General features: G+C 49.5%; 1 protein-coding gene across 3 annotated transcripts in view; it reads right to left on the bottom strand.

Annotated features, from left to right (window-relative positions):
* Positions 1-5,064: 5,064 nt before the first annotated feature.
* Positions 5,065-15,771, bottom strand: part of PTPN3 (protein tyrosine phosphatase non-receptor type 3) — a 122,995-nt gene continuing 112,288 nt past the window's right edge. For all 3 annotated transcript variants that reach the window (XM_047768118.1, XM_047768119.1, XM_047768120.1), the window contains 4 exons: positions 12,699-12,827; positions 11,341-11,486; positions 10,721-10,856; positions 5,065-8,679 (listed from right to left, as the gene is read on the bottom strand). In XM_047768118.1, coding sequence (XP_047624074.1) covers positions 8,602-8,679; positions 10,721-10,856; positions 11,341-11,486; positions 12,699-12,827 — 489 coding nt within the window. In that variant the 3' untranslated portion in view covers positions 5,065-8,601. The remainder of the gene's footprint in view (positions 8,680-10,720; positions 10,857-11,340; positions 11,487-12,698; positions 12,828-15,771) is intronic.

A 15,771-nucleotide genomic window follows, 5' to 3' on the forward strand; every position in this document is an offset into this window, starting at 1 on the left:
CCTTTATTCACAACGGTCTGCTTGGCATGAAATGATGGGATGCAAGTTACAGCCTCTAAGGCGTGAGGCTTATTTCCAGAAAATGCTCAGTCAGAATCTTGGGCTTGGCACTGGGTGGTAAATGAGCCGTTGTGAAAGACAGCAGAAACCGGGGATCCATTTCTCAAAGTGCAAATGGCAAGTGGATGGAGTTCCAGGTGGGATAGAAGGCTTCAGGTTAGGCCACAAACCCATTAAGCCCTGTTGGGTTTTCAGTGGGGTTTCAAGGCAGGACAGATGACCCAAGGGTTCCCCTGGTCAATGCGAGGAAGCATGGTTGGAACTGCCATTGTGCACGACTCCAGAGCACATGATTCAGTTCATCATCCATGGAGGAACAGAAATGCCAAAAATGTGAGGTTTCCCCGGAGCCACCGGGCTGAGGGATGGGATGCGTTAAGTCTGAAAACTCGCTGGGGTGGATACTGCTGATGGGGGCTGAAGGAGGGTATCCCCCACACTCCTGGCCCACCCTCTAAAGAGGAAGGGAGGGCGTTCCTTCATGCTGGAGGCGGCCAGGATAATGATGAATACTACTAAAGAAAACCATGCACAACACCCATCCCAAGGACACCAGCCAGCAAAGGCCAATGTCCACACCAAAGTTGGGGACCGCTCCTTCAGCCCAGAGTGCTGCCCTGTTGGTCTTACTTGTAGGGCTCGAGAGGAGAGTGAAGTTCCCAAGAATTTGGGCAGATGGAGGAGGGGCGGGGAAGGAAGTTCAGGGAGAACTTGGATGTCTGATTCTAGTTATGATAAAACATGAATTTGCTGCTATGGACGAGTCGTGTCCTCTCCCAAATTCCTGTGTGGAAGCTCTCGTCCCTCAGTGTGATGGTATTTGGAGATGGGGCCTTGGGAAGATACTTAGGTTTAGAGGTCATGAGGGGCCCCCATGATGGGATGCAAGCCCTTATAAAAAGAGACACCAAGAATCACTCTCTCCATCATGTGAGGACGCCGCGAGAAGGCACAAAGAGAAGCCAGGAAGAGAACTCTCACCAGGAACCACATCTGCTGGCACCTTGATCTTGGACTTCTCTGGATCTGGAACCGTGAGAAATAAATGTCTGCTGTTTAAAGCCACCCAGTCAATGGTGTTTTGTTATTACAGCCCGAGGAGACTCAGACAACTGCACATTCAGCCCAGTGAGCTCTTTTAATAACTGGATTTGATTACAGAAATCACTTGAATGGATTAAAATGTAAACAAGAATAGCAGAGAAGATATGTATTGTTGTTGTTTGGAGTGCTCAGGACCCAGAAATGTCTACACCATCTTTTTTTTTTTTTCCTTTTGTCCTTTTATGGCTACACTCGTGGCATATGGAGGTTCCCAGGCTAGGGGTCTAATCAGAGCTGTTGCTGCCAGCCTACACACAGCCACAGCAACGCCAGATCCAAGCCACATCTGTGAGCTACAGCACAGCTCACAGCAATGCCAGATCCTTAACCCACTGATCGAGGCCAGGGATCGAACCTGCAACCTCATGGTTCCTAGTCAGAGTCGTTAACCACTGAGCCACAAAGGGAACTCCTACACCATCTTTAAGAATAAACTTTCATGGGAGTTCCCATCATGGCTCAGTGGTAACAAACCCTACTAATATCCATGAGGACGCGGTTTTGATCCCTGGTCTTGCTCAGTAGGTTAAGGATCCAGCATTGAGTGAGCTGTGGTGTGGGTCGTGGATGCGGTTGGGATCCTGCATTGCTGTGGCTGCGGCTGTGGCTGTGGCTGTGGCTGGCAGCTGCAGCCCAGATTTTACCCCTAGCCTGGGAACTTCCATATGCCACAGGCACCACTCCCCCGCCCCCCAAAAAAGAATAAACTTCAGCGTTCAGATATAGCCATGTGGGACTCCTCAGACTGGTTACACGGTGTCCCTAATGTTAGATCTCAGACCCAAAGGACAATCTTGTTATCTTCTACACCTAGTTTTGTTTGCAGCCTCAAATCTCAAATCCCCACCCACACCCACCCAGTTGCCCAAACATGAAATTGCCTGCATCATTGGCTCCTCCCTTGGCACACCCACCAGTTATCAAGCCATACTTCTTCCTCTTAAACATGTTTGGGTTATGACCACTTACCTTGTCTTAAAGGTCACCATCCCTCCCCAGACCTTTGCTATCATGTCTCAACAGATCTTCTGCTTTTCCTCTGGTTTGGACAAGGATGTTGGAAGCCCTGGGGTGGCCCAAGGTGAAATTCTGGAGTCTTCCTCAACAAGAGGAATCCAGAGGATTAGGAACAAACCAGCAAAGGATAAAAGGGTGGCCATAGAAGAAGACTAACCTGTATAATTTAAGGGTGGGGTGTGGGTGGGGATTTGGAGTTTCTAGAAAAGAGGTTAAGTGTGGGTTATCAGTCTATTCTTATTCAAATGATGTATGTATGTGATGGATGAGTGCTGATCATGTTAGGAGCTGTCAGTGCCACTCAAGATGGTGGGTCAGTTCAGCTTAAGTGACACAATGGCATCTATTCCTGTGTACCAGGTCTTGAGCAGTGTAACTTCTCATAAATCAGTAGACCTGAAGTCACAGAATCTGCAGGGGAGGCTGCTAATTGTGCTCTAATAATTATTTCCCCTTCTTGAATAATAAAACTCCTGAATTCTGGGTAGAGTGCCATTCAGAGTAAAGACTACATGTCTTATCCCTCTTTCAGCTAGGTGTGTCCATATGATCAAGTGGTGGCAAACTCTGTTAATCAGAGTAGGCTATGTAATTTTAGGAATTATCTTTAAAGGGAAGGGGCATTCCCTTTTTCTCCCTTTTCCTCTTTCCTACTTCTAGAATACGGATGTGATGGCTGGAGCTGGAGCAGCCATTTTGGTCTGTGAGGTGAAGGTGTACATTGAGGATAGTACCATGACCATGCTGAAGGAGCATGGGTCCCAATGAATGGCGAGCTACTGTACCAGCTCTGGACTCCTATGTTTATGTGAGAATAAACTTTTATTCTTCTACAACCACCTTTACTTTGGGTTTTGAATTCAGAATTTGATACATAAAAATGGGATGCTGCAAGTAACATCTAAAACGTGGCATTGGCTTAGTGGAACTGGTTAGGCAGTGGATGGCAAGGATAGCCTTTTATATAATGGCTAAATATTTGATGAAACTGGATAGACCACATGCTGACTGAGATCATGGCAACAGAGGAAATGGTGAGAGAGTGCCAAAAGTGTGAATGTTGTTCCTTGTTGCTCTTCACAAAGTCATAGAAGAGTGAGATGAACTGGGGCTAGCGCCAGACAGACTGCAGCAGAAATGGAAGGCAATCTTGCTTTCCTAAGGGAAGCAATCTCTGCAGCCCGTGCTCAAAATTGATTTAAGTCTTAAAGCAAAGAAAATGCCAGCTGCCTCTGTTCTCCAAACTGCAGCTACTAAGAGCAGTAGCAGCCTCAGCAGGAGGCAAATCTGGGGGCAGCAAGCCGTTTTTCAAGACTTTTCTATCCAAAAATGCAAGCCACTAGCTCCAAAGATCAGACTGATGGTCTTGCCTTCCTACCCAAATTTTTCTGACAGGTGGCCTCAAGCCTGCTACCTTTAAGTTAAGAAGAGGCAAGGGCAGAGCACAGGACACCGGTCTAGACCAGATCTTTGGCTGTGGGTACTTGGCGGAACTGTATTGGTAGAGAAACCACAACCCTAGGCAGCCCTAAACTGCCCCAGAAGTAAGCAGACTGCAAAAGCTGTGCTGTCCCTAAAAAGGCCGCCACTTTGGATGTGACCATGGAGGTCAATAGACAGGGAGTCCCTCCCGGAGAGGGGGACTGGGCTGTCAGGTGGCTGTCCAGGGGACTCACTGGCTGACCAGAGGTGTCCTCACTCTTCCTGCAGCAGAGCTTGGAAACTGCTTGCAGTGGTGTTTTCTGCTCCTTCCTCTTACGAATGAGTTTTCAGTGGCTGTTTTCCTGTTCTTACCTCACTACTGTTTAAGGACTTGTGTTGGGAGAAGATAGCTTGTTTTGAGTTTATGGGTCATTAGGCCACAAGAAGCCACCCAGAGCTGACGGAGAAGACCACAGACCACCCAAACGTGATTTTAGCTTGTGCTCCACGCTGTCACCAGATGGAGTCTGGGCTGTCTGTCCACCTTGGGGAGAGGAGGAATGGGCTCTACATGAGGCAAGATAGGTGACACCAAAGGGTGAGCCATAGCAGAGACCACTAATTGTCCCTCCCACCCATTCTCTCCTTGTTTCGCAGAACCAGAACTCCTGAATTTTAGTGAGGCATGTGGCTTCCTGGACTAAAAACCTTTCCCAGACTCCCTTGCAGTAGGTATGGCCCTGTAAGTTTGGATCAAGGAGATGGACAACATCCAGATGACATGGCCTAAGGGAAGGGTCTTGCTTCTCTCCTCCCCGCTCTTCCATTCCACCTGCTGGAAAGTGCGCATGGGTGGAGCCACCCTCGTGAACCTCAATGTAGATGCCACACACTGGGAAGGGCAGAGCAACAAGTTGGAAGGAACCTGGGACCCCATGGATCATGGGGTCACCTGGCAGCACTGCATGGTAGAGGGTAAAGAAACTCATGCTGCTGTCATGACAGCTGAACCTAATTCTTTGTTTGTTTTGTCTTCTTAGGGCAGCATCCATGGAATATGGAAGTTCCCAGGCTAGGGGGTGAATTGGAGCTGCAGCTGCCGGCCTACACTATAGCCACAGCAACACAGGATCCGAGCCACATCTGTGACCTGCACAACTCATGGCAATGCCAGATCCTTAACCCACTGAGTGAGGCCAGGGATCGAACCCGCATCCTCATGGATACCATGTTGGATTCTTAACCCGCTGAGCTACAACGCTGAACCTAATTCTGATCTAGAACTTGCCACATAAGGTCAAGGCTCTCCATGGCCATGCTTCTGATCAGAGAGAAGTGGAGATGGGCAGAAGAACACTCTCTTCCAAGAGGGTTAACATTTACTTAAAAAAAAAAGGAAACAAAATGAGAAACCATGTCCACAAATCAAGACATTAGAATAAAAATGTCAACACACAATGATAGTGTTGCATAGCTTGAATGTTTTTATATTGATCAAACCAGTTTTCAGTAGACTCACTGAAAGTACAGGTCAGAATGAAAAACATTCCAAATTTACAGACAAAATATTGCTGATCAATTAAAATACCTTTTAACACTACATGACAACACCAATCCCTTGGTTGCTCCAGACAGAAGGTGAATGAATTATACAGACACTGGGCAGCCCGGCCATCAGACTCCCCCAGGCTGAGGTCAGAGTCTTTGCCCTCTTTATCGAGACGGTTCTTGGTTTAGGATGCAAGAACCAGAGAGCAGCAACCCTTGCCTTTGCATTCAACAGCGCCAGGGTCTGAGGAACCAGTTCTTGGGGACAAGTCCCAGAAATACGATACATCTCCAATAGCTTGCTGGGGGCTTTGGTTTAGGATTAATCTTGATGCTCTGGAATATACACTCCCAGAACTGTAAGCGCTGAAAGAACCTGTGAGCTCATCTAGTCCAGCCCAACCTCCTCCTTTGACCTGAAAGTGAGGCCGAGGGGGGCACACCTTGTGTAAGTCTAGTCTAAACCCAAGCTCTGCCTCTTACCGCCTTTCCTCAAGGATGCTGCCTCTGCCTCTCTGATAACTTCTGAGGAAGAAATAACATCAACCGGCCACTTAGCAGTAATAGCATCTAAGCTAATCTCAAAGCAAGAGTCAGCATCAATTACCGTGATAGGAACTAAAGGCCAGCACACGTTTGTGATCCAACCAACCAAACGGAGTTGAATCTCTTTTTCTGGAAAGTCTAGACAGCAAGTGCAGGAGGGATCTCCATCTTGATTACGTCTGCACACCACCACGTCTAATTAGATCTTCTGAGAGTGCCAGAATAGAGGATGGGAGTCTCTTCTCCATTTCACACCCAAATTTCCCAGGAAAAATATTTATCCTGATTTTGATGAGGTTCTTCACTTTAGGCAAAAAAAAAAAAAAAAAAAAAAAAGAGGCTTCTTAGGTATAATTAGTTAAGTGTATAATAAGGTGGTGAAGCAAGAATCTTGAGCTCCAGAATTTAATCGGCAGAATCTAAGTTATCTACTTGCATATTCTGTTCCTTTAGATAATTCTCTTGCCTTGTTCTTCCCCAGGATTTTATGGGTTTTGTTCCTGGTAACATCTGCTGAGTCTGAACCACTGACCTGCACAGTGGCAGAAAAAAAGGCTGGTCGTAACCTTTGGTAAACTTTTTTAGAAGTTGACATAATGATACTGGCAGCATTTTTGGAACCATATTAAATAATGTGTTTCTTAAAAAATAATAAAACACAAGTCTCCAAACACATTTAGACTTCATGAACTTTTTGCACACAAGGTGATAATGCCTTTTTAAATCAAATGGCAATGATCCGCTCAGTATCTTGATGGCAGTTAAATTTATGTCAGCCTTCGCTCTTTTTTGGTGGTTGGCTGATTGAATTTTCGGAGTCCAGATTGAGAAGTACTTGTGTACTATTGCTTTGTCCCCTTGGTTCTTTCTAGAAGAAAAGTGATTTTCTCTTACAAAAACCCAGGTGATTCTCTCCTGTTTCCTGGCTCTCTGGGTCAGTCATTGATAAATTAACTTTTCAAAGTAATCCATCCAGAGCAGTTGCAGATTCCAGTTGAAAATTCACTTTAATAGCATGATCTTTCAACCTAAAATCCTCAGTATTATTACTTTTTCTATTTTACAGATGAGGAAATGGGCGTAAAGCCTAAGTGACTAGACCCAGGGCTAGATGGTGAGGGAGATCAGAAACCAAATCCCCCTCTAAACTCTGCTGCTACACTTCCCGAGCCTGGCATGATGCTGACAAGGCTGTGGCCTCTGTGGCTCCTATTGCACCGTGGGGGTTACGACCCTGCATAACACCTCCCTCCCGCCCCTGCCACTTAGTCATAAAACATCAGTGGGGAAAAGACAGGAAGAATGCAGTAACTATGCTAGGTCTGGAGACAAAGAACCTTTAGAAACGTGGCCACTACTGAAAAGGTCTTCCTTACCCCTCTTGCAACCATGAAACTACTCAATTGGTCCAGAGTTTTCTAAATACCAAAAAAATGGCTTCATTTTCGTGCACTTATACGTGAAACCATCCTTTTTCTATAAATCCTGTTCAAGAAATTGGGTATTTAGTTAGCTGCTGCTCCTGGATACATAAAACCACTATTTAAAAATACCACATTAGAATTTTTATGCAATTTATTTTCCTTAAATAATAATTTGCTACAGTCCTGTCACAAATTTTTTAAAAAATTTAACACAGTATTAACAAAGGCAGAATTCTTTAGGACAATCAAAATCATGGGGTACTTAGAATAAATTAACATCAAATTGTGTTTATATTCAGATAGTCTGATCCTCTCCTTTGAAATGAAATGGAGACCATTGTAACTAAGAGTGAATGCACACATTTGTTCTTCTATACAGAGACTCATTCTTTATATAAACTCAACTGTAATTTGAATCAACTTAGGGATCCTGAGAAACACTCACCCATGGGCACACGCACAAAACACACACACACACACAACACATATCCATAGGCCACCCTCTAGAAGCTGGGTTTCCCATGGTTCAATGACTAGATCTTTCCTCAGAAGGGCCAAAGATTCTGAATGTTTAGATGAGATCCCATCTCCCCTCAGGAAATCGTAATGTTTCAAGTGTAAAAAGCTCGAAGTAGCAGCAATCCATGTATTATTCAGTAGTCGATGATTCCTGGGTTCTGAGAGTACAGCAGGAGGCAAGCAGAGGCAAGAGGCACCTGCTCCGCAAACTGACGTGTGGGACGCCACCGGGAGTCCTTGTTCTCAGAGTCTCAACTGAACACTCGCGCGAGACCTGCGCCGCGCATCCGGTTCAGGCACCGCGTGGGAACCCGAGGAGGGTCGCCAGGGCAGGGAAAAGCAGGGCATCTGGACTCGAGTCTCAGAAACGCGGATACGTGAAGTGGCAGGGAGATGGGACAAAGGAAGGGAGGGCAGAAAAGGCACTGCTCTTTTCGGCCTGATGCCCCACCCCCTGCCGCTGACCACATTCACGGGGTTCCCTTGGCATCGGGGCCGGTGACCGCTGAGTGTTCCAGCTCCGCCCAGATAACCCGGAGAACTCAGCCCTTGTCCTCTACGCATATACACACAACGCATCCAAGCAACGCCAAACAGCCACACCGTCTTGCTTCTGGGAGGTCAACCGCGTTGCTGGAGTCCCCTCTCCACTGCCCCAGGATGGTTTACAGGAACGCGGTGACACAGAGGGAGGAAGGCATTAGGACAGGCCCCAAACTGAGATCCCCTTCTGCTTCTTTCTCTCCGGAGGAGCCGCGGGCCTAAATGACGCTTTAACCGCATGCATTATCTACACAGTTCTTATGTACACGATACCTTTTTCTCTCTTTTTTCCGCTTATAGAAATTTAAAGTGCCTGGGTTCAAAGGTGCTCATTTCTTCCCCACAGCCTGCAAAGGCCTCTTGCTGCTTCCAGAGGAGCTTCCCTTGGGAAAGAGGAATGAACGTCTTCACAGTTGTCCTAACTGGGATCCAGCATTTGGACTAGGCCTTCTTCATAAACACGAAGAATCGCTTCACACACAAACTTGTACTGGCTCTGGGAAGGAAAAGAAAGTCAGCAAACGGGCCCGCAGGCCCACAAACCCTGCCTCACCCCACAGACACGGCCATTCTTTCACCTCGTTCATCAACACCCTGAGCTCCAGCACAGGCCAGGCCAGGCCCCGGGCTGTATCAGGGACAGGGTGGAGAGGACACACTTGTGAACTCATTATTCTAAGTGCTGAGGGCTGGGGGGACACGTGGCATGGAACACAGCTGAGGGAGGGGCCGGCAGCCCGGAAGAGTTAGGGAGGAGGCGAAGGTTGCTGCACGTGGCCATTGCGGTGTACATGCCAGTGCGGAGGTTCCAACAAGGATGACCCATGCGGAGGAGCGAAGTCAGAGCTCGAGGTCTGGCCTGGGACACCTGGGTGGAGTGTAGTGTGGAGGGGGGCACAGGTGGGCTGGGACCTGGTTTTGGAGGGCTCTGCTCAGGGGTGAGGAGTCTGGATTCTGCCTTCAAAAGGAGAGCCACCAAGGAGTTCCCGTCGTGGCGCAGCGGAAACGAATCCGATAGGAACCACAAGGTTGCGGGTTCAATCCCTGGCTTGCTCAGTGGGTTAAGGATCCAGCATTGCCGTGAGCTGTGGTGTAGGTCGCAGAATTGGCTTGGATCCCGCGTTGCTGTGGCTGTGGCATAGGCTGGCAGCAACAGCTCCCATTAGACCCCTAGCCTGGGAACCTCCATATGCCATGGGTGCAGCCCTCAAAAGACAAAAGACAAAAAAAAAAAAAAAAAAAAGAGAGAGCCACCAAAAGCTGCCCTGCAGGATACGGTTCTTTACGTTACCAAGTACCTAAGAGATTTATTTTAATGATGGGTACAGGGTGAGTTAAAGCAGCTGGGCTGATCTACACCAGCAAGGAAGAAGTGTCAAGAAGAGGCACTTTAAACACCTTCTAACTAGGAGTTCCCTTTGTGGCTCAGTGGTTAATGATTCCGACTAGGATCCATGAGGATGCAGGTTTGACCCCTGGCCTCGCTCAGTGGGTTAAGGATCCGGCGTTGCCATGAGCTGTGATGTTGGTCACAGATGAGGTTTGGATCCTGTGTGGCTGTGGCTGTGGTGTAGGACGGCAGCTGTAGCTCTGATTCGACCCCTAGCCTGGGAACTTCCATATGCTGTGGGTCCAGCCCTAAAAAGCAAAACAAACAAAAAACTTCTAACTAGCAATGAGGTTCTCCATACTACAAAAGAGGGCAGAGAATAGCCTTCATAACCTGTTTTTTTCCATCTCTTACCTAGATTTCCTGGGTAAGCATGAATTTCAAACAATCATTAGAGAAATCTTATGAACTCTGTATACAAGCCTGTGAGGATACAGAGCTGAGTGCAAGCCCCACTCCTTGTGTGGCTCAGGCCTCCTCATCTCTCAGGGGACATGGCCTTGGAGGCCATGCCTTCAGGAAGCCTTGATGTTCCCAATTCAGCTTCTGATGCCCTGCCGGAGTTCCGAGACTCCCCTTGAACTTCTCCCACTGCTGCTGAGACTTAGAGTTGAATGGATGAATGGAGGAATATGGGATGGTCCTCATTTTGCAGATGCGGCTTAGCGGGAGGTTAAAGAACCATTCAAAGGTTGCCCAACATGCAGGTGAGTGTGAATCATGCACTTTCCACACCACACCTCGGTCCCTCTTGTAGCTCTGGGGAAACCACAAGATTGCCTCTTGAGGACACCTGCAGTGCAGGGTCCCCAGGTGTGATGCACACGGGAGCAGGTGGGGTGAAACCCTCCAGGGACCTTGCTTACTTTTGATGAACACATGATGGGTCAGGGGCTCGACAACGCACAGTGCAACCAGGTGCTCCCTGGCCAGGTGGCTGGCAGGAAACAAACTGTGAGGCCGCAGAAGTGGAGAGCAGCGAGAGGTAGTGGTCAGAGCGGGTGGGCATTGGAACCGCTCAGCCCCTAACAAGCTCTGTGACTGTGGGCAGGTCACTTGGTTCCCTGGTTCTTGCTTTCTTGACCTGCAAAGCCCTTTGTGAAGGCCCGGCCATTATGAGGATTTTTATTACTGGATTTCTACTCACTGATGTCTGCACCATCATGGCGCGCTGGTCTCGCATTTTCCGAACAATATCCAGTGGGTAAACGGGCAGGTTCCTCTCAATTAGGCACATGGCTGTTTCCATGGTGACCAACACACCGGTGCGACCTATCCCAGCACTGAGGGGAGAGGAGCAGAGACGGGATTTGCTCAGACAGCATTTCTGCACAGCCCGGCTCAGCTCCTCACCAGTTCTCATGTTTACTCAGCCAGAGCTTTCGTCCCCTGACCTTCAAAGAACACAAAACAAATGCTCAGGGTGCCCTCCAACAGGCCGGGGGCTTACAAACCAATGGGAAGAAACCCACCTTTCTGTGCAAACACCCCCCCCCCCCATCTTATTCATGTCTGCTGTGAAGGTCAGTTGACGTGAAACAGAGGGAAAGGCGAGGGAGGGACTGGTTCTCCAGCTCTGCGCTGCACTCAGAAGTTTGCGCTTTCGTAAGATGCCAAACCTTTTGCCAGAGTGAAGAAAGAAAGTGAATTGAGCTTTGTGAAAGCGTGGTGTGGCTTGCAGGGTTAGGAGGGTTGGATGCCTATCAATGTTCTCCAGGTCTTTCCCAAAGAGTGTATCAGAAACCCAAAGCCAACAAGCCATAGTACCTGCAGTGAACGACCACGGGCTCGCCATCCACTCTCAGGGACCTCACGTAGTTTACAAATTCCAGAAAATCCGAGGAGTCATCAGGAACGCCATGGTCAGGCCATGCCACGTACTGGAGATGCGTCACCGTGTGCTCTTCTCCGGTCTATGGGAGATGCAGAGTGGCCTTTCTGAGTCTATCTGGATGGCCTCTGGCAGGTGGGCAGGAGGACCCTGGCCTGGGCCTGGCCCTCCAGCCAGGTAGCTCCTGTCTCCAAACTTTCTTCCACCTGCAGAGCACTGCCCTGCCACGGCCCCTGCCAGCTCTTGCCTGCCCGCCACACCCACGCTCCTGGACACCTGCTCGCTAGGCCACCTCCTGCCCACTGGCTTCCCCACCACTTCTGCCCACAGCAGTTTCTTCCATTTACTCCTACGGTACTCGTGATCAGGGCCCCCTCAGACGGGCTCTTTTTAAAAATTAATTAATTATTTTTGCTTTTTAGGGCTGCACTCACGGCATATGGAGGTTCCCAGGCTAGGAGTTGAATTGGAGCTACAGCTACCGGCCTACGCCCCAAGCCACGGCAACTCAGGATCCGAGCCACGTCTGTGACCTACACCACAGCTGATAGCAATGCCGGATCCTTAACCCAGTGGGCAGGGCCAGGGATTGAATCCTCATGGATCCTAGTCAGGTTTGTTAACCGCAGATCCACAAAGGGAACTCCTGGATCTTTTTTTTTAATGGGCAAAATATCCTCAACAAGAAGTTTACCATTTGAGACATCACTCAGTGCACAGTGCAGTGGCATTAAGTACCTTGGCCATGCCTTACAACCATCGCCGCTCTTCCCTGGTCCTTTTCATCTTCCCAGGCTGAAACACTGTGCCCATTAAACACTAACTCTTCTTTCCCCTTCCCTGCAGCCCTGGCAACTGCCATCCTCCTCTCTGTCTCTGTGAATTGACTGCTCCAGGTTCCTCACACAAGAGGAGTCATACAGCATTTGTCCCTTTGTGTCTGGCTTCTTTCACTCAGCATAGTATCTTCGAGGTTCAACCAGGCTGCAGCATGTGTCAGAATTTCCTTCTTTGTAAAGGGGGAGAGGATGCCATTGTGTGAATACACCGTATGCTGTTTCTCCACTTATCTGTCAATGGACACTTGGGCTGGTTCCACCTGTCGGCTCTTGTGAACAGGGTGGCCGTGAACACAGGCGCTGGCCCTTTTCCAGGCAGTAACGCTCTCCAGGCGAAAGCTCAGCGCAGACCTAGGGCTAGAGCCCTATCTGGGACTGAGGTGGATGCTGACTGAGCACCAGCCCCTCGCCCACCCCGCCCGGCCAGGACCTTTCTCCACATGGGTGCGGCTCACCTCGGTGTTGGTGACCAGCATTTCCCGGAACACGTAAGCGATGGTGCAGTCCTCTGACCGACACCGGATGTGAAAGCTGCCGTGTTCCATGACGTCGGGAGGGTTGGGCCAGTACTGGTGGCATTTGGTCTGCAAGGGAACCAGTGGGTGTGATTTAGCCTTGGCCGTGGGCGGTGCACATGAGAGGTGTACTGGACAGACGGGTTGGCCATTCGGCCTGAGCCCTGTCACTCACACCAGACGCTCCGAGAGCTGCTGGGAGAAAAGAAACTCGGGCCAGGCTGATCTGCCAGAGCCTGTTTCCTGAGGGGTGGGCAGAGGAACCTCCCTGCCTCTTCTGAAGAAGGCAGTGGAGGTGGGGGGCAGCCTGCCAGGAGCCAAGCCACAGCTCTCACACCAGCTGAGGCTGGAGGATGAGTGCCCAGACCTTTCCTTGTCATCACCAGGGTCCCAGGGCCAGAAGAACGTTCGCGAGAGGCCTCAGACATGGGGCCTTGACTTAGGAGCCACCTCTGCACCCCACCCTCCATCACCCCTTCCAAACCAGGCCCACTCCAGTCCCTCAGCCCCTTCTGTGCTCTCAACAACCCCCTCTGCCTCACCCCTCCTTCACCCTCCACTCCTTACCCCCTTGAAGTGGAAGGCCTCAAGGCACAGCCCTTAAGAACACACATTTGGGAGCCAGATTGAAATCCACAGCTACGTAGAATCATTTTCTCCTCCACTGTAAGCCCCGGGACCTTGAGCCTACCGCGACTTAACCTCTCTGACTTTCTTCCCTTTTTAAAACGTTTTTTAATTTTATTTATTTTTTGGGCCACACCCACCACATGTGGAAATGCCCTGGCCAAGGCCTGAACCCACACCACGGTTGCAGCCTGGGCCATAGCTGTGGCCATGCCGGATCCATAACCTGCTGTGCCACAAGGGAACTTCCAACCTCTCTGATTTTCACATTCTTCTGCTGAAAGACAGGGCGGCACCTGCTTCCCACACAGATGATGGGTGAGCAGCACCAGGCTCACTGTGGGGGGGCAGGTCAACAGTGGCCATGACTACTGTTGTTGCTACGGGCCCCACAAAGGCCTCCCCATGTATGACTCATACAGAGCAGACAGTCAGCAGACAGCAGGAGAGGAAACCTGGGCTCAGTGGGATTAAGCGACCTGCCCCAGGTCACGGCGGCTGTGGCTCCCTGCAGGTTGAATGAGCTACTGCTCCACCCATTTTCTGCTCCCCCTTCCAGATCCTGGATCATGCTCCATAGCAGTGTCACTCCTGCCTCTGGCCTCGAAGCAAAGTTCAGGGCCAAGCTGTCCATCCCATCATAGATCCATCAGTCAAATTCTGACTCATTCAAGTAGCCTGTAGTTACATCAGCTTGGGTAAAAATTACATCCACTTACTGCTGAGGGGGGTCCAAGCCAAAAGGAGCACATACTTGGAAAGAGTTTTCTTATTTTCAAACGTCACAGTGAATATGTGAAATTAAAGCATGCCACTGGAAAAGTGGAGTTAAGAATTTACTTGTAAACCTTTAACACGGATATTCTGGGGAGAGGCCACTTCCCAGCTCCTCTGGAACATGCAGGATCACTGTATCCACAGAGGCCGAGGCACAGTCGACACCCACCGGGCCTGCATCTGCCTCCTGATCTCTGGGGGGCGTAGCTCTCTCTGTTACAGGCTCCCAAGGGTCCGGCCCACAGGACAACTGATGAGACGCTTCTCGCTGAAGTGACCAGCCCCTGCAGGGCAGAGCCACAGAGATCTCTACTTCCAGAGACTCCCAGTGACTCTGACCAGAACTGGATTCTCTTTACCCCTTGATCAAATTTAGACTTTAGGTCTATTTGGATCTCAAAGAATTGGGGGTACAGTGGAGAGTGCAAGAAGTTAGTGGAAATCCTGAGTTTCAATCCTGGTGAGTAAGTTCCACTAACCCATTGTGTGATCCTGGGCAAGTTACTTAACTTCTTTAAGCTTCCATTTCCCCATGAACGCTGCTGCCCTGAAGCGCGATGACTCAAAAGCCTATTATCTTTTGAACAGTATATTATATGCCAAGCACTAAAAGGTGCTTTCTTTCCTTCTTTTGTTTTTTTAGGGCCACACCTGTAGCATATGGAGGGTCCCAGGCTAGGGGGTCAAATCAGTGCTGCAACTGCAGGCCTACACCACAGCCACAGCAATGCCAGATCCAAGCCACACCTGTGACCTACTCCACAGCTCACGGCAACGCTGGATCCTTAAGGCACTGAGCAAGGCCAGGGATTGAATCTGCATCTGCATGGATACTAGTTGGGCTCTTAACCCACTGAGCCACAATGGGAACTCCTAAATGGTGCTGTTTATGGATGTGATTTTATCTGGGCTTCAAAATAACCTTATGAGGTTGATACTGTCACTGTCTCTGTTTTGCATATGAGTAAACTGAGGCTCCGAGAGTGAATTTACTTATGGGGCATATACAGATGCAAAACATAATAATCCCCTCCCCCCAAAAAAGTCCTTGATGGAAGGTGAAGGAGAACGACTTTTTCAATGGAAAGGCTACTCCTCTCTAGCTGTGTTTCCTCTTGGAGGAAACCCACGGACTTGAAGGGAGAACAGAATGAAAAATGTTCTCGGGGGGAATGAAGAGGGAGAAATGAAAGCAATTTTGTGGTGGGAGCGCCTCACTGACCACGTGAACGCAGCACAGAGCGGCAACAGGGACCCCGCCAGCCCTATGTCCGCGTGAGGCCTGCTCTGCTTATGGCACAACAGAGGACACGTCAAGAACGTCAGCTCTCAGAAAAAGCAGGGGGAATTCCTGTCATGGCTTAGTGATTAACAAATCCGACTAGGAACCATGAGGTTGTGAGTTCGATCCCTGGCCTTGCTCAGTGGGTTAAGGATACGGTGTTGCCGTGAGCTGTGGTGTAGGTGGCAGACGCAGCTTGGATCCTGTGTTGCGGTGGCTCTGGCGTAGGCCTGCGGCTACAGCTCCAATTGGACCCCTAGCCTGGGAACTTCCATATGCTGTGGGAGTGGCCCAAGAAATGGCAAAAGAACAACAACAACAACAAAA

The sequence above is a fragment of the Phacochoerus africanus genome, chromosome 2 (assembly GCF_016906955.1).
Source record: "Phacochoerus africanus isolate WHEZ1 chromosome 2, ROS_Pafr_v1, whole genome shotgun sequence".
Taxonomy (NCBI): domain Eukaryota; kingdom Metazoa; phylum Chordata; class Mammalia; order Artiodactyla; family Suidae; genus Phacochoerus; species Phacochoerus africanus.